The sequence below is a fragment of the Phalacrocorax carbo genome, chromosome 1, assembly GCF_963921805.1.
Source record: "Phalacrocorax carbo chromosome 1, bPhaCar2.1, whole genome shotgun sequence".
NCBI classification, from domain to species: Eukaryota; Metazoa; Chordata; class Aves; order Suliformes; family Phalacrocoracidae; genus Phalacrocorax; species Phalacrocorax carbo.
Window position 1 is genome coordinate 209,970,410 of NC_087513.1, and position 22,124 is coordinate 209,992,533.

General features: G+C 45.5%; 2 protein-coding genes across 2 annotated transcripts in view; both read right to left on the reverse strand.

The window, feature by feature from the left end:
• The window catches only part of PRSS23 (serine protease 23), a 289,202-nt gene that overhangs the window by 230,899 nt on the left and 36,179 nt on the right, over positions 1–22,124 (reverse strand). The gene's annotated exons all lie outside the window — the stretch shown is intronic.
• The window catches only part of PRCP (prolylcarboxypeptidase), a 36,204-nt gene continuing 22,551 nt past the window's right edge, over positions 8,472–22,124 (reverse strand). The window contains exons 6-9 of the mRNA XM_064441407.1: positions 21,065–21,237; positions 18,614–18,778; positions 16,013–16,200; positions 8,472–11,647 (exon numbers count right to left, since the gene is read on the reverse strand). Coding sequence (XP_064297477.1) covers positions 11,443–11,647; positions 16,013–16,200; positions 18,614–18,778; positions 21,065–21,237 — 731 coding nt within the window. The 3' untranslated portion in view covers positions 8,472–11,442. The remainder of the gene's footprint in view (positions 11,648–16,012; positions 16,201–18,613; positions 18,779–21,064; positions 21,238–22,124) is intronic.

The following is a 22,124-nucleotide window of genomic DNA, read 5'->3' on the forward strand; positions in this document are numbered from 1 at the left end:
GGAGAGCCCGTCTGCATGAGTTTCACAGAACCATGGAATGGTTTGGGTAGAAGGGACCTTTAGAGGCCATCTAGCCCAACCCCCTGCAGTGAGCAGGGACATCTTCAACTAGATGAGGTTGCTCAAAACCCTCTCCAACATGACCTTGAGCACTTCCATCCAGTTTCAGGACTGTCTATCCCTGTATCCCCTAAATACATTAATACAGTCCTGCTGGACTTCTGGGACTCTCTGCTCCCGTGGCTTTGCAGGTTCAGGGGCACCTCTCCTGGGCAGATGGACATCTGTCAGCTGCTGAACCTCTGCTCTAAATCCAATTTAGTTAAACAGCCATCTGAATTCCACCTGAGCTGTGAAAAAGCAGTGAATTGGCCAAAGTTGTGACAGATGGGAAAGGGGAGCCACCCTGCACGCTTTGTTTTCTTATAGGAAATGTGACAACTGGTCACAGCCATTGCTCCGCTCCATCTCCACTGGGGAGGTCACAGCCTTCCAGACTGTGCTCTGGCAGCCCCTGATCCAGTAACACAGTTGTAATTTGTTCAACACTGGAGCCAGCGAGTCTCCTTACAGCCATAAGTGCTTTGCTGGATCGTGGACCCAGACAGCTCTGCAGGTACACCCGTGTTCACTCCTCACATGCCAGGCACTCCCAGTGGAGGATTAACTGGTCCACCAGTGCGCTGGTCCAGGGCGGTGCCTACCACTGGGCAGCTTCACATGGCCAGCTTCTTTTTGCTGCACAGTTTTGTGGAGACTTACTTAAAAGTGTGGACACTTTCAAGGACCAAAGAGAGCCACTGAGTTCATCTCATGCCCCAAGTCAAAGTGTTGATGCTGCTTCTCCTGTAACGACCTCAGCCTGTGGCCAGAGCGATGCTACAGGAGGGCTCCATGCGGAGCAGGGGACCCCAGGCACAACAGTCGCTTCCCAGGCACTGATGCGATCTGTCTCCCACACACATGGTGGATCAAATGGGGACGTGGGTCTATCGCCTCAGCTAATGCCTGAGGCAAGAGCCTGGCTCCACTACCACATTACCATAACAGCTCCGAGGCAAAACCTCTTCTGCTATAAACCAACATCTGCTATCTATCCCTGAGATAACGGCTGGGAAGCCTTCTCTGATCCTTTAAATGCCCTTGAGAAACATTCAACCCCATGTTTAAACAGACAATGGGATCCTCTGCATGAGGAAGGGCCAAAACCAGGGAGGTTTTACTTGTCTGTTTGTTAGCGGTGTGTACCAGATCAAAGCAACGCAGTAAGTAGCCCCCTGCTGTCACTTCCCAGCTGAGGAACAACTCACAGGTTACTTCAGGCTTGATTCACTTCAGGCTTTGCCCACAGAATTCCTTACTGCACCTTTGCAGCAACCTCAGCCCACACAGAGCTTCAGTTGGGTGAGGAAGGGCCACAAAACCCAAAGCGATGATGTAAAATGGCTTAAAATTGCAGCTGTGGCAACACTACCCTGCGACACGTGTGTCTCCTGGCACCCATGTGCCAGGCTCCGTACACGTCGCAGAAGGTGTTTGTCCTCTATATCTGCTCCGAGGTTTTATATATGTCCTCTTCATCCAGGAAGTCTCCATTCACAAAAAGGAGTTTCCAAAGGGAATTTTCTGCCATTTCTAGATGTTTTGGAGGATGGGGGTTGGGAGGAGAAGGGAGGGACTGAGATAGCAGAGGTCGAGCCCCTGGCTTACTCCGCTGATCAAATCCTGGGCTGTGGCATTACCTTCCTTTTCAGCTGACCCAGTTCGAGCGCTGTGACTGCTTATTCCCACGCCACGTCAAAGAGAAGGTTTACATTGTTCACTGGATATTAATTTAAATTATTCTGGGGCGCTTGGAAACCACCTCCCGCCCCATTCAGTCTCCATGGGGACTATCACAGAGGCTGGGAGATATCAATGGGCGGCCACTGACACACCGATCTTCCTCCCCTTCTGCTGCAAACTGCTGCGAGCAGTTTTCACTGTCAGCATAAGGTGACACACTCATATTTTGCTGAACAACTTGCTAGAACAAGATAGATAGATTTCTTTTGCTCATTAGGGAGCAGTATGATATCCTAATAATACCAGTTTCCATTTGTTCCTTAGGTTCACACGCTTGTGTTGTGGTTCTTTTCTTCACACCAACATCCTGCTGCTTGTTGATGGTATTAATAATACACCCAGCAGGAGGCTGTGCCCCCCGGCGTCCGGGCTGTCAGAATAATTATTGAATGACATTAGGGTTGTTCTGTAAATTACTTTGTGACCCAGGAATTCAGCAGGTTACCGCTATAACTCAGGCTCTCGCACTTGATTGCACTCACCTCCCGCTGCCCTGACATTTATTAGTCTAGTTTGCGTAGCAAGTACTGACTTCATCTGTTAGGAGGAAAGGTGGGAGCCTCCGCGTGAGCTGGGAGGGCCTGGGCTTTTTTAGTGGCCTCTTTCGTGGTGATTGAGAATGGGGGACTGGTCTTTGCAAGGAAATAACATCGTTCGCTTCCTCTCCCGTCCTCTCTGGCACATGGTGAAATGTTAAGGGGCAGCTGAAGAGCCCAGCAGGCTGCAAGCAGGAGGGGAAGGTAATTCCTTTCTTTCTGGTGGAGGAATGCTGCTTTTCCCCATGCATGCTCACACATATATACACCTTTCATGGAGAGGGGCTGACTGCTCTCCCCTTGGACCAAAGGAATGGGGCTCCACATCACCAGAGCCTGCCTCAGCCAGGAAACTAAAAGCAGGCAGTGGGTCTGTGGGATGCCTGGAGAAACCCCAACAGGCATTAAACACAGCAAGGTGTTGAGTTGCTTCCTATCAAACCGATTCATGTGCAGGTGTGGAAGCAGAGCTCCAGGTCCTCAGGGAAGCCCAGTGTTGGAAATAGGGACCCATTGGACTGTGCCTGCCATCACTCCTGAAGCTTCCCCAGCATCTGCCCAGATGTGCTGGGTAACTTCCCTGGGAGCGGTGGGCAGCCCTGGAGCCCTGCTCGAGATTTGGGCAGTGATATGACATAAAAAGTTTTACAATTCATCCTGAAGAAAAATCAAGACCTCTCTGGTCTTACTCAGCTCCTTCCTCAGTAATGAAATGGTGATAAAATACCTGTGATATAACAACAGTGATCCAGTGCATAATTCCCTCAGACTCATTTGACCATATGAACCACCATCCAAAAGAAATCCTTTGCTGCTTACAAGGAGGCAGCCCAGGCAGCTTTTCTTCCCCCATTCCATATTTCTGAAGAGTGCTTAACTCTTAAAGCTGTCCCACAGTCTCTCGCAGAAATGACTGGGGTCTGTTCCCATTGCAGCATGGAGGTTGCGGGGCCTGAATGCCACTTCTAAAGCTCACTTGTACATCAGGCATTGCAGAAAGGCACATCAATAAGCCCTGCTGAACATCAGGGCTCTACGAGCAGAGCGGTGTGAGGCTTTCCCGCCTTGTCCTGGCAGCTGGTCAGACCTCAGCTGCAGAATCCGTGGCAGAATTGATGTAGGGATGCAGAGAGCAAGAAGGTGGTCAAGAACAATGTCATCCTTTCAATGCTGCAAATACTTTAGAGAACGAGTGTTTTCAAGACCAGTCCAAGCATATCTTCTACACAAATTTATTTTTAAAATCATGTTGTTCTCAGGTTTCAAGCTCTTCTTTGGCATTTCTCACCCTTGCAGATGACACCAAGTTGGAGGGAAGAGTTAATACGTTCAAGGAAGGGTGGCCATTCAGGCAGACACGCTCAAGGAAGGAGACAACAAGGACCTTATGAACTTCAACAAGAGCAAGCACAAAGTCTTGCCCCTTTGGGAAGGAAGGACGCATCGCAGTGGTGCAGTCTGCGCACTGACAGCCTGGGGAGCAGCTCTGTGGAGAAGGTCCTGAGGGTCCTTGTGGACATCAAGCTGGGCATGAGCCAGCCATGTGTCCTGGCAGCAGAGACCAGCAACCTCCCAGGCCACGTGAACAGGGGCAGAACCAGGAGATCCAGGGAAGGGATCATCCTGCTCTAGTTGGTGCTTGATTACCACAAATCAAACACTGTGTTCCAGTTTGGGGCATCCCAGTGGACGACTGATCATCTAGAACAAGTTCGGGGAGGACCACTGGGATGGCAGGGGCTGGAGCACTTGGCCTGTGAGGAGAGGATGGGGGGAGCTGGGCTTGTTCAGCTTGGAAAAGGAACAGCTTTGGGGACACCTAACAGCAGTCCTAAGTGGCTCTGGGTGTCATCAAGAAGACAAAGCAGGGCTTTTCATGATGGCGCACAGTGGGAGGATAAAAGACAACACACATAAACTAAAACAAGAGGTTCAGACCAGATGTGAAACTTTTCCACCATGCGGACAGCCAGGCACAATGCCCAGAGAGGCTGTGCAGGCTCCGTCCTTGCAGGTTCTCAGGACCCAATGGGATCCATCGCTGCGCATTTTGGTCTGACCCCGTAGCTGACCCTGCTGCGAGTGGGACATTGAACCAGAGACCTCCTGAGGTCCCTTCAACCTATGTCATCCTACAGTTACTGGTCGTACAGCAGCCTGCTGGGGAGGTGCCACGGCTGCATCTGTACCATTTCCTTCAGAAAATTCAGTCTGACACAATCTGGGTCTGGTTTTCAGGTTACGCACTGAGTCCTTGAATACGGTCTCTCTCCACAACAGAGAACCCAGCCCCAACTCCACGGCCGGGGTAGCCAGGTGAGGGTGTAGGGCCATAGCTCAGTGCCTACCTCTGTGAAGAGGACACACTGATGTTGAGGTACCATTTGTCCCTGTGTTACTCTACTGGGTGGTGAGAGGAGACTGTGTGTTTCACTCAAACTGGGAAAGGCAGCAGCTCAGTACCCTTCTCCTACGTGCTGTTTTGAGGATGTTTGGATAACGAATTACAAAATGCAACCTGTTTGCCTCTGCTATAAAGGCAAATCGACGTGCTAACGAGTCCCAGAGCCACTACTTGCTTTGTTAAATACTTTGGCAAGGTGGGGGTGTTCTACCTATCTTGCTAACTGGTGCAGACAATAGGATTTCCGAGTGTTTCTAAGATCTGTGTATCCAGACGGACGTGGGGAAATGAAAGATTCACAAGCACAGGCCTATGAACAGTGGAGGAGCTGAGCAGCGCCGGGCTGGTACCAGCCGAGGTCCAGCTATGGCTGAATCCCACAGCATCACCCTGCGGTGCTGTCCTCCCTGTCTGAGCTCACCCCTGCTCAGGCATCACCCTGCCGTAACTTGTCAGCAGGTCCAAACCATTCCAAAGGGTTGAAATGGAAAACATGACCCTCGGAGAATTCCTCAAAGCCGTGGATCCACATGAGAAGGGCTGCTCACCCAACACACACCAGGCAGGGTCCTGTCATCCGAGCATCCATGAGCAGCTTTCCTGCACACTCAGAAAAGAGAAAGCATTTCTCTACTTCATGTTGCGGGGGATGTGGTTCTGCAGGAGGGCAAAAGGAGGACCCTCTATTCAGGTTGCAGTCAAAGGGAGCGAAGGGTGCTCAGCCGCCTGCCGGAATTGGCCCCGTATTGGTTACACCCCGGCTATTTGAGGAAAAACTTGGCCTCTCAAAACTCTCTGCCTCTCTCCTGCGCCTTTGTATTCTCCAGAAGGTGAAGCGTAAGGGTATAAAAAGCTGCAAACAAGTTCCTACCTCTGGAGACCAGGCATTTACTCTAAGAAAGAAAGACCAATTGCTTCCCAGAGCATTGTCCACCCACATTAGAGAAAGGATTAAGCAGATACATTCAGCTATTCTAACAGATTTTCTTTAAACCTTGAATACGCCTCTCACACTCGGTAAGATAATCACATTAGTTTTGTCATTAAAAGATCCCTTTTATAGAAAGTACCTAAACCGCTTAAACCACCCAGAGAGGTCGCATACATTAGAAAACAACAAGACAAACGGAAGGGATTTGCTATTCCCCGTCTCAGTGTTTCACTGCCCCTACTTTCTAAACTGGGGGATTGAACTAAAAGATTTTGCAAATCACCAGCGGAGGGGAAAGCCCCAGAGAGCTGGGCAGCAGCCGCCCCCACCCGCCCCGAGGAGGCCTCGCTCCCCACTGAGGAAACACTCGGATATAGCACTGAGGGCTACGGAAAATACATCTTCCAGTATGGAGATGCCCACACGTTACACCCAAAGCACCTCAATAGGCAGCTGGCACCCAAGTGTTCACATCTGGCACCCAAAACCCAACTGCAAGATAAGCAACAGCTGGAGTAGTTTGTTACTGCCTTGGAGAGCACAAATACGGGGTGTTCCACGCTAAGGGAGCACGTTCTTGCTCTTCGCTGCCATGGGCATTTGCTGCCGCTGCATCATCCCCCAGGACCAGAGGGACCTCCAGTGCGGGGCTGCGGAGGGGACAGAGCAGGTCCCCACCTCGGCGAGGCTCAGACTAGCAATACCATTAGCTGGTAGCAACAGAACTAATGCTACAAAGCAATTTCTTCCTTGGGTTTGTATTATTGAAAGGACACAGAGAAGCAAACTGCCCTAAAGCACGTGGGTTAGTTTCAGATTTGCTGGTAAAAATGAGTTGGGCTGGGGGAAAAAAAAAAAGAAAGGCTGTCTTGGGGCTTCAACGCTCATGTCTCAGCACCTGGAGACAGTGCTGTGAAATCAAGGAATCAAAATAATATAGGAGAACAAGTCTATGGAAGTCAGTGGAAGTTGCAATCAGATGCCCACCATCTTTAAAATTTTAAAATAAGGTATTTTTTTTAACAGTAGAAGGGGAATTTTGAAAAGCATTTAAGTACTGGGAATTTATCCCGGATATCATCCTTGGTTCAGATCTGCCATCGCTCCACTGCTCAGGTAACACACGGTAATGTACATGTGTTGCTAACCTGCGCTGCCAAACCAGAGCATTTTAGTTTCTTAACATGGACAGTCTTAAAGAAGGTGGATTTGTAAAGTCATTTTTCTAAGACCAAGGCTTTGGTTTAGAAACACACGAAGAGGCTAGACTGTACAAAATCTAGAGGCTACAGAAGTAACACCCAGCACCACGCTGACCACCAGCGCCCATGACGCTATCACGGCAAATGACGGAGACAGAAGCATAATGGGATTCAAACCAATCATTTATGAATTGTTCCTGGGGTGTAAAAATCACATAGACAGTTTCAACTTCAGAAGGATCTCTATTTTAAGGAGCAGCAGCATATTTTGGAAGGGTGAGATGATGTGTTACTCACCCAGCTCTGCAAAGACCTGTTTAATTGTTCCAATGCAAGCACAAGTCTGTCCCCATGGTGGTCTTTTAGTACAGGTAATTCCTGCAAGCTGGTCAAGGCTGGGAGTGCGAGCACCATCGGGTCACAAGTCTGAGCAGTATCAGACAGATTATTTTTAACACAAACTACCATAAAAATCTTTCAATTTTGTCCCTCTAAACACATGGTTTCACAAACACGCACCCTCCGTTACAGCGTAGCGACGATGTTCTCCTGCAGCAACAAGGGAGAGCAAAAATAATGTAAGCTAGGAGCATACAATCTCCTGGGTTCTTTGAAACCCAAGGTTATGGGTTTCATGGCATCCTCCTGACTGTCAGAAAGACACAATGATTCCACCGTGAGTCCTGGAAGGAGTTAAAATATCTGAATGTCAATGTGCCAAGTCTTTAACATACAGAAAACTCTTTAGGTCATTCGTAATTCTTTCCCACTCCTCAGCGAATAGGTACGCAACAGCTAAATACTCTTTTTAAGAACAGAGGTAGAAAAATAGTAATTCCTTTACTTAAAGCACGCTGGCATTTGTCTGCAAGGCGCTTGGTGGGCGGACAGCGTGGGAGACAAAACACGGTGCACACACTTTTCCTGTGATTTAGAAGCCATGTTCCAGGTTCCTGGAGGGGCTTTCCTTTCTATAGTCTCCTTTGTTGATGCAATAGTTGATGATCTTCAAAGTTAAAATGACCTACAAACACAAGCTGCAGAAGCTATTTAGGTCCCTCCCAAGACCCTGCAGCCATAGCCCTGCCTGATTAACTCTTTGGGCTACACAGCCCAGTTAAAACCTCCACTTGCCAGGTCAGGGAGCGTTACGGATCCGTCCACACAACCGCCATCACCACTGACGTGTAGGAAGCGCGTGGTTGCTTGGGACTCGAATAAGCTTTCAAAAACAAAACGGATTTTTGTCCCATTACAGCCAGCTTGATCGCATTCAGCACGGTCACCGATGGAGAACCGCCCGCTCACGCACCCGCCCCTCCCCAGGCAGCAGCTAAACCGCCGAAATAAGAAACCACCAGGGAAGCGCAGACTCGTCACCCGACGTCTTGACAGCTGTGTGCGTGTAACTTGAGGATTACCTTAACTAGTTTTCCTCCCACTCTAGTAGAGTCAAGCACAAACAAGACAGCGTTATTTGCAGAAGTCCAAATTTGCCGAGGGATAAAAACTCATGTTCTTTCAAAACAAAATCCAGTTCCAGACACTCACAATTCATTGTTTTAATTCATTTTTATTGATACAAACTGCATCAATAACATTCATGATTTCGGCAAATCATACATTCGTTTCCTTCTACATTTTCCCCAACGCGTAGAAAACATACATTTTTAACTTCCAGTCATTCATGACATGCCAAGGACATACATAAGCCTTAGATGAAGTATGGCCCATTACCATATATCTGGAGAGAGAAATCAGCCATTTCCTGTGGCCCATTTTGTTCTCACCTGCATGAAACAAGCAGGAGAGGCAACGCTTGGATGAGGTAGCCAAGCACCACAGACAGTCCCTCAGCAGCATAGAGATGTGTACATAGATTTTAAGATGAAGTCTGAATGCTTAAGGTAAATAAGACCTGAAGTTTCAACTACTCAACTTGAGGGGGGAAAAAAAGTAAAAAGGAAAAACAATTTAAGAAAAAAAAAAAATCACAGAAAGCCACTCATCTAATTCATAAGCCGGTCCAAGCAGTAAGAATCTGATCCAAAGATACAGAATCAGAGCCTCACAGGCAGAAACTGAATGGAACAGTGAAACTAACACCCAACCAATCAACCAAACCCCAACAAACTCCGAGCCACAAAAGACTGAACAATTTGTTTTTAAATACAATTTCTCAAAATTCAAAATGGCAGCTTATTTGTTTTCTTTCAAGTTTCATTAAAGGCAAATTTTTTCCTGCTTATAAAAGGGGGGGAAAAAAAACCAACCCAGGAATGAAAGTTTGAAACTACAAAATATTTTCCAAACAACAAAGCAGCAGCTGTTTCCTGAGACGGTAGGTTAGCCAGCAGGGGCGAGAGAGAAGGAGACACAAGCTGATTACTGTGCGTTACTACACACAGCGGCTGGTTATTTGGGCCATTCACAGCCCATTGCATGAATTTCCTGATGCCCTTCTCCACACAACATCAAGTGTTTTACCCAGAATTTGCACTGGGAGCAGCACCTGAGCAATCAGCAGGAGTAGCTGGACCAGGCTCTTGCTTGCAGTTACAAACCAAATTTATATTTACGCCTGAGGAGTCCATTCCCTGCCTTGCAGTAAACCAGGATATTGTCATACATCCATTAACAAGAAGATGCAACAGTATTTCTAAAAATTTGACTGTAACTCACTTGATTAGAAAAGAATCATTTTTATTTGTTTCAAAAAATTCAAGGCCATCATGTCATTATAAAGTACATGAGCAAGAGACTGGGGTGTATTTACAGGAGAGTATCAAAAATGGGAATGATTGGAAAAGGGATTGCAAAAAGCTTTCAGCAAGCTCTACGTAGCTATTCCTTTTCCCCCTGTGGTTCTTCCCTGGTCTTGTTCTCTACAGTCTCTTAAGTAATTACCTTGTTCAAGAGCATGAGAGGTTCAGATTGCAGAGTCTGAGCATAAATGCCACGTTTAATGCAAGATGAGGGAACACCAGGAACACTATTGGAAAGAAGATGCACAGGAGTGTTTTAAAAGATAAATTTTAAGTGTTGGGTTCGCTTTGTTCCCAGAGGCTGGGAGGAGACTGGAAACAGAAAAGGCCACCTGGTGTCTTAGGAAAATACTCAACTATCAGGCAAATCATCAAAGCCGAGAAAACCTTACAACAGAATTGGAATTTTAAGAGTCTGGGGGCAAGAAGCCTTGCCCGAGTCTTTCTAAAACGGAGTTGTCCTTTAAACTGCAAAGAATCCTTTCTGAAGGGCTTCAGTGTGAATGAAGCCAAAGCTGGAAGACGAGGGGACTGCCCCAGCCATTTATTAATGTCAAATATGCTGTCTCATGAATCAGGGCAGTTTGTCTGGTTTGGAAGCCTTACAGAAAGCCCAGTGCACCTGGCTTGTTGAGCTCAGCATCAGGCTTTAGGCAGATCCAAGAGGATAGCTGCATTCTGTGTTTTGAATAGTTCGTCCCGCAAACAATTTTTTTAAAAAGGCTTTTATTGAAGAGCCATCAGCAAACAGATCATGCAGAATTTGAACAATACACCGAATGGGGGGAAGGGGAGAACCCACACAAGGCGCAGCCCCGATTATTTGTCACTTCATAAGATCTAGCCAGCACAAGTGTCACATTTGCTCTTCAAGAGAAGAGCTTCGAAAGCTTCCTGATTTGAAAAAGCTAAGCATTTGTGGGGGATACACACATACACAAAATATACCCAGAGTTTTCTTTGGCAACCATCATCACAGTGGCGGATATTTCAGGATTAGGACAAACAGCAAAGGAAGAAATAAAACTGATGCAGATTGTGTATGCTCGGCCAGTTATCTGCAGAGTCTGGGCCCAGCCCTGACCATTCACTACAGCACAGAAAGGAAAAGCCACCTAAAGCAGCTTTGATTAATAAGCTGCCAGAAACTAAGGAAAAGAAAAAAAAATATATTACTTCTTTTCCAGCATCGATTCCAGAGGGTAAGGGCTGTTTCATTGCTTTACAAACAGCACAGCCAGTTTCCCCAAGCCTTCCCTACCTCTCCGCCAAACATCACAGCAAGATGTGATTTCCTTTCCCCAATTATCTCCATGCCCCTGCTGTGAGTTTACACCATCTGAGGACATCTGAAATTCCATCCCACTGAAAGCAGCAGGAGTTCCACCATCACCAGCACTGCCATTTAATCCACTGTAGATACCAGCAGTCAGGACAGTCACCTAGCGCAGCGAGGAAGGCATCAAGCCTAGAACAGGAACTCTTTACTTTATGGTAAAGTATAACAGTTGAGAAGAGCAGAAGAGGAAAGCAAGCCAGAGCAGGCAGCAAAATCCATGCACTTTGACTAAAGTTTATTATCTGACAACGCTCTCCATCTGTCTGCTGCCTGCTTCTCTCATGAGCACAAGCGATGGTTAGCACTGCAACACAGGTGAGGAAGCAGGAGTGAAATGTTCGGACGACCACGCATAAGGCCTGGCCCTGCTCCCACCAAAGCCAACGGAGGTATAGCGGCCACAGATGTTGCAGTACCACTTCAGTGGCTGTGCCTGGCCTTTTCAATCCACTGCTTCATGTAGCAGATTTCCAAGTCTCGAGCTTGCTGCACAGATTTGGGGTCCAAAGGGTTGCGGCTGCGTAGGTCTAGGTGATGGGCTCCATCCGGAATCATGATTGCCACGAGGGAATCACTGATGTTCTGGGTCACCCCACCTGCAGACCACGGGTCCAGGCCACCGTTGCTGTAAGGGAATACCGCCTCATTAGGGTACATGTGCCCAGCAGCAGGGCTGCAGCTCACATCAACATACCCGTGTTGACTTTCAGCTAGTTTTGCATATGTACAGACAGAAGCAGCCCTCAGCCCTCTCTTTACATCTTGTACACATCCCTCTGCTGAGAGAAGCCTTCTTGACAGAGGTATGGAGCTGTTGGCAGCTTAAGCAAGGCTACCCTTCTGTCCTCCATTATCTGCTAATTCAGATAATAACATATAATAGCGCCACAGCCTCTGAGACAGATCTGCTGCTGCCTGTCATTGTCATAAAAGGTTTGGGTTCCCCTGTAGCAAGACATGTCCAGATTCTCAAATCAAAGCACTTTGCTTTCCTTCTTCAGTCTGACATAAACTAATAACCAACTGGACCCTTTAGAGATGAATTTTCAGGAAGTTCTACCTTTTTCTGTCTCAGCTATGTGCCAACCTGGTTTTGCAAATAAATACTTGGACCTTCCATTAGCCCCCTTATTTCCAATAACAACCATATTAAAATAAAGCTTTTATCCCTCAAGAAACTGTCTAAAGTGACTCTTCCTCTGGGACAGGACGATTTAATGCAGTGTACTCCCCCTCCTCCGCTACCCTAAATCAATTAAAGGGCTCCTTGCACTGTAGATCCAGCTCCAGATAATGCCTGGTCCAAGGAGCAAGCCAAGGGCTGAACTGGGATGAGAGTTTTGCATCTCTCATTCCCAGCTTCAGACTCAACCCCATAATCCCTACCACATCTTATTTTCCTCTACCACAATGTTCTTCCCATGTGGTCCATCTTTCTGCACAAAGAAAGCAACATCCGTAATCTTATGGAACTAGGCAAACCTAGATCTGTTCCTCACTTAAAACACTGGACCTGCCCACAAAAGGAAACATTAGAGATGGCTACTGTATGTCAGTGTAAATTTCTAGGAGGACCCAAGAAATGAAAACATCCTTGGAAATTAAGAGGTACACTGCTAGAAAAGTAACCATAATGGCAGACCAGAAAAAACTGAAAGAAATGAGTAAAAAAAAAAAAAGAGTTTTGTAGAAATAACTGAGAGTAAAAGCCTGATGGGGTCTGAATTAATACTTTGTTTCTCCACTGAAAAAAACAGAGTATCTTGAATCTCTGTAGCTCTTTATTTTCAGTGATTCTAAACATGACTTAGGAAAAGAGAAACATTTTGTAGCTGCCCAATAAGCAAAAAGCACTAGATTTAAAAGGTCGCCTGAACCAGCAGAGCACCTTGGCAACAGGGGGAGGAGTTGCTGAGAGACCCAAGATGTACATGGACTTGGATCTTTTGGTCCCAGTCACGTGGAAACTAAGCATGCCACAAGAAAACAACACTGTCTCTGGCTTCATCCTCTGCGGCTCCTGCCAAGTGACGGCACCAGAGGCACTGACGCAGGTTGGGAAGTGATACTTGCTGAGAGGAGGGGGGATGGAGGGCTCACCACAAAATAATTGTAAGTCTTAACAGTTGTACAGAATAAGATAAATAATCTATTCCAGTTGGTACTGAATTATGTGTTAAAAGTAAGCATGCATGTAAGTACTCAGTTGCCCATCTTACAGGACAGAAGTTTCCCAATGTAAACAGAAGGAATAAAAAAGAATTTAAAAAGTCAGCCCTTCCTTCCTAGCAGTGGTCAAGCAAGTAGGGCTTCAGAAAAACACCCTAATGCAACGTATCAGCATGTTAGTCCTGTTTTCAGTTCATCATTATTTCCTTGACAGCACAAATAGGATCCTGACTATCCCACAGCAAAGAGTTCCCTTTCCTACCATCTCTTCAGAGCCTCCTCAGTCAACCAGCCCTGCCCAGAACAATGAGAGGTTTTTACACAATCTTAGCAGCACTGTCTGTGCATCCTTTTTTAACAGGCCCACTCTCCACAACTGCCAAGTTTTCTTTTCTCAACTTTTTTCGTCTTCAGCCAGGCATTGTACTGCCTTCTCTTCCTCCATTACCTTCTTCCATGCTAGCAATCCCCACTTCTGCACAGAGCTCCAGTATCTTTCAAAACAGAGCCCTCGCTTTCTGCCATTACAGAACTGGATAGGTGGGTGCCCTAACTCAGAAGCATACAACACAGGTGTCATCCATCCAGACTGAAAAAAAAACATGTTTTTAGACTGCGCACACCAAATTTCGTATATCATTGTCTGATATAGTCTGGGCTGATTTTGCCTACCACAGTATGTTGATAATGAGATGCTACCCATTGCTACAAGATCTCTGCCACCACATGCACGAACAGAGTTAAAATGCCGTTTGCACCACTGTGCAGCTCTTCCACATTGAGTACAGAGCGTGTTCCAGTACGAGTATCAGACATGGAAGTTGCTGGAAGAGAAATGGCAAACAGGGTTCTGGAAACCCCAGTTTCCTCAAACTAGCGTTTTAATAAAGATGTGCTGCCCAGGAGAGACATGTAATATCTGCCTACAGCCTAAGGAACCACTCATGCACTACATACCTCCAAGAAGGTACAAAGTGGCAATGGAGATTCCTGTGTCAATATCACACAATACATACAACACAGTGTGAATCTGCAGAGTGATGCACCGCTTGCAGAGGGAGAAGCGGCAGCACCAGTTCAAGCATCCTGGCCAAATCCCACTGTGGCTGGATAAATCCACCCTACAGTGGTTCTCTTTAGATGGAGTATTCTTCTCTTCCTGCGCTAAACTGTTGTGCAAGTTGCCTGACACTTGAAACAGTGCTTTTTACCCCACAGGGAGCCACATCCCCTGGTAAACACAGGGATATTTTTTGTGAAGCACTCTGTAGTGTTCGAGGATAAAAGGCTCTTATATAAAATGCACAGTGTTGGTAATGTATTTGTTTGAAGAGAAACAACCCAGCTTGAGATCCAAAGCTTTGTGTGTACAGCACTACTTCATTCATTTGGTTGCTTTCAAGCTTTTCTCATTTCAAGCTCCTTCAACTGGCATAAATTCTTAAACACTTATTTAGATTTGCTTCCTTGTCTATCGCTTACAAAGCGGATTTCTACTGTACAGAGCTGTGAAGCCTTGGAAATAAGCAACACTTTGCAGAATTAAGTTAAACCAACAAATTTTCTTTAATTACAAAGTTTTCATAAAAAAAAGGTGGAGCTTTTCACTCTAGAACAGATATCCTGCGGGGATGGAAACAACAGGAGACAAACAAGGAAAGCAACAGGCCCTTTGGAGCCAAACAGACCAATGCTAACAGATGAAATCCAGAGAATAATCCCTAATTCACATGAGGGCCTTCTACTTTTAAAATACACACCTATTTACCAGGTCCAACAGGCCACTTCTGAGTTTTGTTTAAAGAAGTGGAAGGTCTTGGGGGTTGTTTTTTTGTTTGTTTGGTTGGTTTTTAAAAGGCCTTGCACAGTTTTAACCAGAGCACAGAGGAATATATATCCAGGAGCTGCCACAGTGGGCAATCAGCACAGCAAATCAGAACTCCTGACGCACAGGATTCAATGTGCTTGTTAAATGTCTCCCTACCATGTAACAACCTCATGAACATCCAGTACTTAGCTGTTCAAAATTTCATACCGCCTCACAGAAGAGGTACAGCTACAAGAACCTCCCTTTAAAGAAAGCAGAGTTTAACCTTAAAAATAAGGAAAACGAAGGCTGAGTAGAGAACAAGCAGCCCGCACTGGTTTTTACACTAGACTGAAACATTTCTTTCACTTTTTGTCCAATATAAAGGTGTTTCAGACAAACTTCCATTGTATTCCCAGCATGCCTTGCTAGAATGGAAACATCTTTTTGTATTTGGATCTTACACAAGTTGAAACCTGTCTAATTACTACTACATGAATAGGGTAATCAGCAGTGATAGGAAAGCTCCCCAAGTTACTTCCCTCTCTTTTCTGTATCAAGGAGAAAAAGGAACATTATGCCAGCCCCTCCATGAGGCTATCACCCCGAGCAACAGTTTTAGTGACCGAGATACTGTGTTAGAGCTAGTTTAGACTTTCCTTTTGTGCAGAAGAGACAGTGCTTTGGCTTCATAAAAGCTAGATGGATTTACCAGCATGGGAAACCTGGACTTTGGCCACAAGATAAGAAGGAATCCACATGGGAAGAAAATTACATTTGGCAGAATCCCAACCCAGACTCTTCTTTGAGAGTCACACAGGCAGTGACAGAACAGTTGGCTTCTTTGGCCACTGCAGATTGACCATTTTACTCTCAAGAACAACACAAAGCATGCCCATCATTTATTCAGCTGGAGCACTGGAGACAGATCCTTTTGCTACTTTGGGCAGGCTCTCTGCACTCACAGCCCAAACTGGAGGAAGAATCCACTATAGAAGCTGAAACAAGGCTCACCTGAAGACGATGTTGCTGTGTGAACTGATGTTTTTCCCTCCATACATAGAAAGAATCCAAGAGGGGCGAGGCCTCACTCCCCACAGCCTGTAACACTCATCTGAAAGTGCTTCAAAGTCCCATTTCTGAGGCTCAAACATGTCATTGACACCATCTGTGCACATGGGCATCACCATCTCAGTGCAAGCCTGAAAGAAAGAGCAATGAGATGCATTCCCAGGACACTGTCCAATAGCTCATAGCGCAGATTGAAATAAAAGAGCTCAAACAGGATTTGAACAATAATTACTGTCAAACTACAACAGAATCATTTAGGTTGGAAAAGACCTTTAAGATCATCGAGTCCAACAATTAACCTAGCACTACCAAGTCCACCACTAAACCATAGCCCTAAGCACCACATTTACACATCTTTTAAATACCTCCAGGGATGGAGACTCAACCACTTCCCTGGGCAGCCTCTTCCAGTGCTTGACAACCCTTTTGGGGAAGAAATCATGCCTAATATACAAGCTAAACCTCCCCTGACACAATGTGAGGCCATTTCCTCTCATCCTATCGCTTGTTACTTGGGAGAAGAGACCAACACCCACCTCACTACAACCTCCTTTCAGGTAGTTGTAGAGAGCGTTAAGGTCTCTCCTCAGCCTCCTCTTCTCCAGGCTAAACAATCCCAGATCCAGATCCCTCAACTGCTCCTCATCAGACCTGCTCTCCAGACCCTTCACCAGCTCCGTTGCCCTTCTCTGGGCACGCTCCAGCACCTCAGTGTCCTTGTCCTGAGGAACCCAAAACTGCACACAGTACTCGATGGGTGGCCTCACCAGTGCCGAGCACAGGGACACGATCCCTACCCTGCTCCTGCTGGCCACACTATTCCTGATACAAGCCAGGATGCTCTTGGCCTTCTTGCCCACCTGGGCACGCTGCTGGCTCATGCTCAGCCGGCTGTGAACCTACACCTCCAGGTCTTTTTCCTCCAGGCAGCTTTCCAGCCACTCCTCCCCAAGCCTATGACATTGCCTGGGGTTGTTGTGATCAAAGTGCAAGACCCAGCGTTTGGCCTTGTTGAACCCCATACAGTTGGCCTTGGCCCATCCATCCAGCCTGCCCAGGTCCCTATGCAGAGCCTTCCTACCCTTGAGCAGATCAACATTCCCGCCCAACTTGGTGTCACCTGCAAACTTACTGAGGGTGCACTCGATCCCCTCACCCAGATCATTGATAAAGATATTAAACAGAAGTGGCCCCAACACTGAGCTCTGGGGAACCCCACTTGTGACCAGCCACCAAACGGATTTAACTCCATTCACCACAACTCTTTGGGGCCCAGCCATCCAGCCAGTTTTTTACCCAGCAAGGAGTATGCCCATTCAAGCTATGAGCAGCCATCTCCTCCAGAATAATGCTGTAGGAGAAATTGTCAGAGGCTTTACTAAAGTCTACCTAGACAACATCCACAGCTTTTCCCTCATCCACTAAATGGGTTACCTGGTCAAGAAGGAAATCAGGTCAAGCAGTACCTGCCTTTCATAAACCCATGCTGACTGGGCCTGATCACCTGGTTGTCCTGTACATGCCACATGATGGCACTCAAGATGCATCAATCCACAACCTTCCCTGGCACCAAGGTCAGACTGACAGGTCTGTAGATCCCCAGATCCTCTTTCTGGCCCTTGTTGTAGATGGGCCAGAGCACAGACGCCAAGAAAAAAGATTTAATCTTTTGCACTAACTATTCTCCAACATCTTAGTGATACTACCTAAAAAAGAAAAATAAATTATATCCTGTAAGCAATATAGCCCCCACCATGACAAGTAATTTAACTCTCATACTGTTCCTACTTGCCCCCTTATGATGTGCCTTCAGAAGCAGACAGGGTGGATGTGTCGCTTTGATGAGCCCAGCTGCCATATTCTTTGTTACCCATTTGCCTTTTCTCAGAGGGCAACTTATAAAGCCTGCACATCCCCTGGGGTTGTGCAGAACAAAAACATTGGAGGCAGTAGCCATGAGCAGATAGTCACCACCTGAACACCAGTTCTTAACACCTTGCTTGTCAAAGCAGCTGCCCTGTTCCTCAGAAGAGAGACTGTGTAACTGTGCTGCATGCATTTAGTAAATGGGACGGGGAGGGCATAACGCCCTGGACCCCTTACCACAGGGATCTGAATTTTTGTTACCTACTTGATAGGAAAGGTTGGGTCTCAATGAGCTACATGATAAACAGCTTTAGTTGAAAGAAATCAGTATCAACATATCCTGACATATTTGCATGCACAAATTGGGATGGATGCTGGGATAGGGCGATTAGAAGACCAAGACGCTGCTGCTGTACATCATTTTCCAGTCTCTAAGAAGAGCTGAAACTCAAAAATTAGCTAGATAATGAAGAAACAACCTAAACCTCCTGGGAAAGTTGCTTCTCTTCAATGCCTTGCCTTCGCCACTACAATCATACTTGCTTCATGCTTACGTTTGTCATCAGTACATCAATTACACCTGGTGCAATATATTGACAGTTAAACGACCTGACAATTCATCAGCTCTAGCCCAAAAAACCTCACTGAGTTGCAATTTAGAAAGGACAGAGCACATACCTGATAGTACCAACCCAACTGGCCCAGATTCTTTGTTGCAGTCTCATACATGTCTAAGCATGAGGCTTCTCCTGAGTAATTGTAGTATAAATTTACTGCCTGAAAAACATTCTGCAGCAACAATTTGTCAGACAGACTGGGATCCTTCAAGAACTTGCAGACTTCCTGCAACAGAGAGAAGGGAAGTGTCTAAATCTGCAAGAAATAAAGATTAATACATGATACCTGATAGGACACCAATTTATTTTCAAAGTACAGTCAGGCTACTTCCAGAAAGTGTCCTTCTATGCAATGATATACCCTGATCATTATTTTTTATTATCACAAAAAGCAGTATTCCATTCACATAGTGCATGCTACTATGAGGAACCTGAAACTTTACATTTCCTTACTAAAAATAGTGCCACCCTAGTATTTCATTCACCAGTGAATGATCATAGAATCATAGAACTGTTAAGGTTGGAAAAGACCCTTAAGATCATCGAGTCCAACTGCTAACCTATCACTGCCAAGTCCAACACTAAACCATATCCTCAAGCTATTTTCAATCCATTTCCCATTCTTTAAGATAGATAATAAAGAGTATTTAGCTCCTCTGTAATGAGAGATAACACATGCAAATGATTGACAAAGAAGCTCCAGGTATAGACTGGGATTCCCTGCAGTTTGGTGTAGTACAAATGGGAACATAATATTTTTAGGTCCTTTTAAACAGCAGCATTGCAAAATTCTTACTTCTTCATGTTTGGAAAATATGAGGTGGTGGAACAAGGCACTATTTTGCCAGTAAAAAATTAAGAGCAATCTCGGGTAGAATTTAATTCAAAATCTTAACTGAGGACAAAAGCAGTGGAAAAAAACCACAGAAAACACAAAAGCTACTGCCCCAGAAAGTTTTTTCATCTTAAAACCTTTAAGTGACCATATTCTCTTTGGCAAGGCTTTCTGCTTACCCCTGCTCCCATGGAGGTGGGACTAATGCAAGAACAGTGTATGATGAAAGCTGTAAATCTGAGCTCCCAGCCCATAGAAAGAATCCAATTCTTCCTCTTTGAAGGTTTGCTCTGCAAGGAGCAAAGGATGCATTGCAACTCCAATGTCGTTCAAGTACAGGGGCACAGGCACACAGGGACAACTCACATGGCCAAGGCAAACTATACATGTTCAAAAAAGTGAAGTATCCTTCCCTCACCTGTATAATCTTTTCCCTCATTTTCATTGTGGAAGCTAGGAAATTGATCCCTCCCTTGTAGACAACGTCAGAGCACAGCTTTCACATTTGGCCACTCCGAGTAGGTTTTATGGTTTGGCTAGCTCGGCCACCAGTTCTTAACTCAACAATTAGAGTTTTGGAAAGCTCACTAATTCATGCAAATGTACACTGCAGAGAGCAGAATAGAGGGCTGCAGACAGCCCTGTATCTGAAGCTCAGATCATGTGGTAGAGACAGAGATCAGTAGTTCTGAGATACATCCGATGACTCACATTTCCCCCCTTTCTCACCTTCAGAGTCAGGTTAGAGCTTGTTTCAGAAAAAGTATCTTAACAATTTAAATAACTCAGATTTCATACATCAGCATCATCCAGAGAAGTCGCAGCCTTTTCTATTTTAGGTTTATACCTCAGTCAGATATAGCATGGACAACGGTGAAGGTGAGCACATTTCTTAGACTGCGTCAGATTGATAACAAAGCAGCAATAATTTTCAAGGCATTCATACTGCCCTTTGCAGGCAGCCACATAGGAGAGATGAATGTCCCTCCCCTCCTCCATCAGGCAGCTCTACAAAAGGGAGATTTTTTATTTTATATTTAACTACTGTTTAATAGCCAAAAGTACTAACATTTTATCTACCTTACCTGCCATACACAGTATCCCAAAGCCATGCAGGGATATTCAGCTAGGGTCTTAAAAGAACAAAAACACTCAGAGAAAACAGAAATCTTGGAGAAAGCACTGCAGATAAACGGAACAGCACAGGTTGCAAAGGTTTGCAAATGTGAAAAGCGGTCCTGCTTTGAGAAGTGATCCTGCAAGGAATACATTTGTGGGGATCCACCTTTCCTCTCTCACTAGTTCTCACACATCAAAAAGGCTCAAAACTTTCTCTTTAACTGCAAGCTTTGACAGCTAAACCTGGCATCAGAAGCTCGAATTGCATGTACTTTTTGTGCAACATTTCTGCTCCTCAAGAACAACTCTGCAGGACAGCCAAGTTCTTTCAGTCATCCCCAGCACTTTTCTTCTTCTTGGCTCTTGATGCAACCAATTAGCCCTACAAGTGGCAGTTGGTCAAACAACCAGTTGATGCACAAGAAGATACTGCCCTGGTTCTCTTTGTCAGCCTGTTCATCCTACAGAGTCAAAAATAAAGGAAAAGGTGCAAACGGGGAGAAGAGAGAATTAGTTAAACCAAATGGTCAATTCTACAAGACATTGGTTCTCAGTTACCTGTACAGGCCAAGCTGGCAGAGGCTGTAAGAAGTCGGCTTTATAGGGATAGTTCACCATAGCCAAGTTTATCCATGTTTCACTCAGCCAGTTTTTCAATATAGCAGCATCCTGAAGATTTTTTAATGGGCTGCACAAATGAAATGTGTTGGAAAGCCACTGTAAACCTGTGTCTTTAATAAAAAAAAAATTATGTTTAACACATTGTACCTTTAGTACACAGGTCAGTTGTGCTGCTGCTAAAAAAGTATTTCACTTAGCATAATTAATCTGGTGAAATTATTCTACATACAAACAAGCATAGCAGATCAAATTTTGGTCAGCACCTCTAGGTGATGGGCAATACAATCTGCATTCTGCAGCATATGGGTACATCAAAAAACCCCAAAGATTTACAATACATTTGGCTTTTTTTTTTTTTTGCTAGAAAGTTAACATTAGGACACAACTTCTTCCAATGAATGGAAAACTTCAAACCAGCTAGTGCATGGACTATTAACAGACGGATCTTTTTGGACTCTCCTTGAATTTCCTTTCATTATTTTATCTGGTCTAGAATTCTTCCAGTTCAGCTTCCCTGATTTTCATTAGCTAACTCATCATACCAGGCTTTCTTTTTAGGACACTGAACTCAAGTAGCAAGATTTTTTAAAAATTTAATTCCTTTGCTGAGCTCATCTGATAAAGTATCATAGAATCAGTTAGGTTGGAAAAGAACTCTAAGATCATCAAGTCCAACCACAAACCCAGCACTATTAAGTCCACCACTAAACCATGGCCCTACGCACCACACCCAAACACCTTTTAAATATCTCCAGGGATGGAGACTGAACCACTTCCCTGGGCAGCTTGTTCCAGTGCTTGACAACCCTTTCAGTGAAGGAATTTTGCCTAACATCTGATCTAAACCTCCCCGGCGCCATTTCCTCTCATCCTATTACGTATTACCTGGGAAAAGAGACTGACACCCACCTAGTTACAACCTCCTTTCATGTAGTTGTAGAACCATTTATGTTGGAAGAGACCCTTAAGACTGAGTTCAGCTGAGTCCCTGGCACTG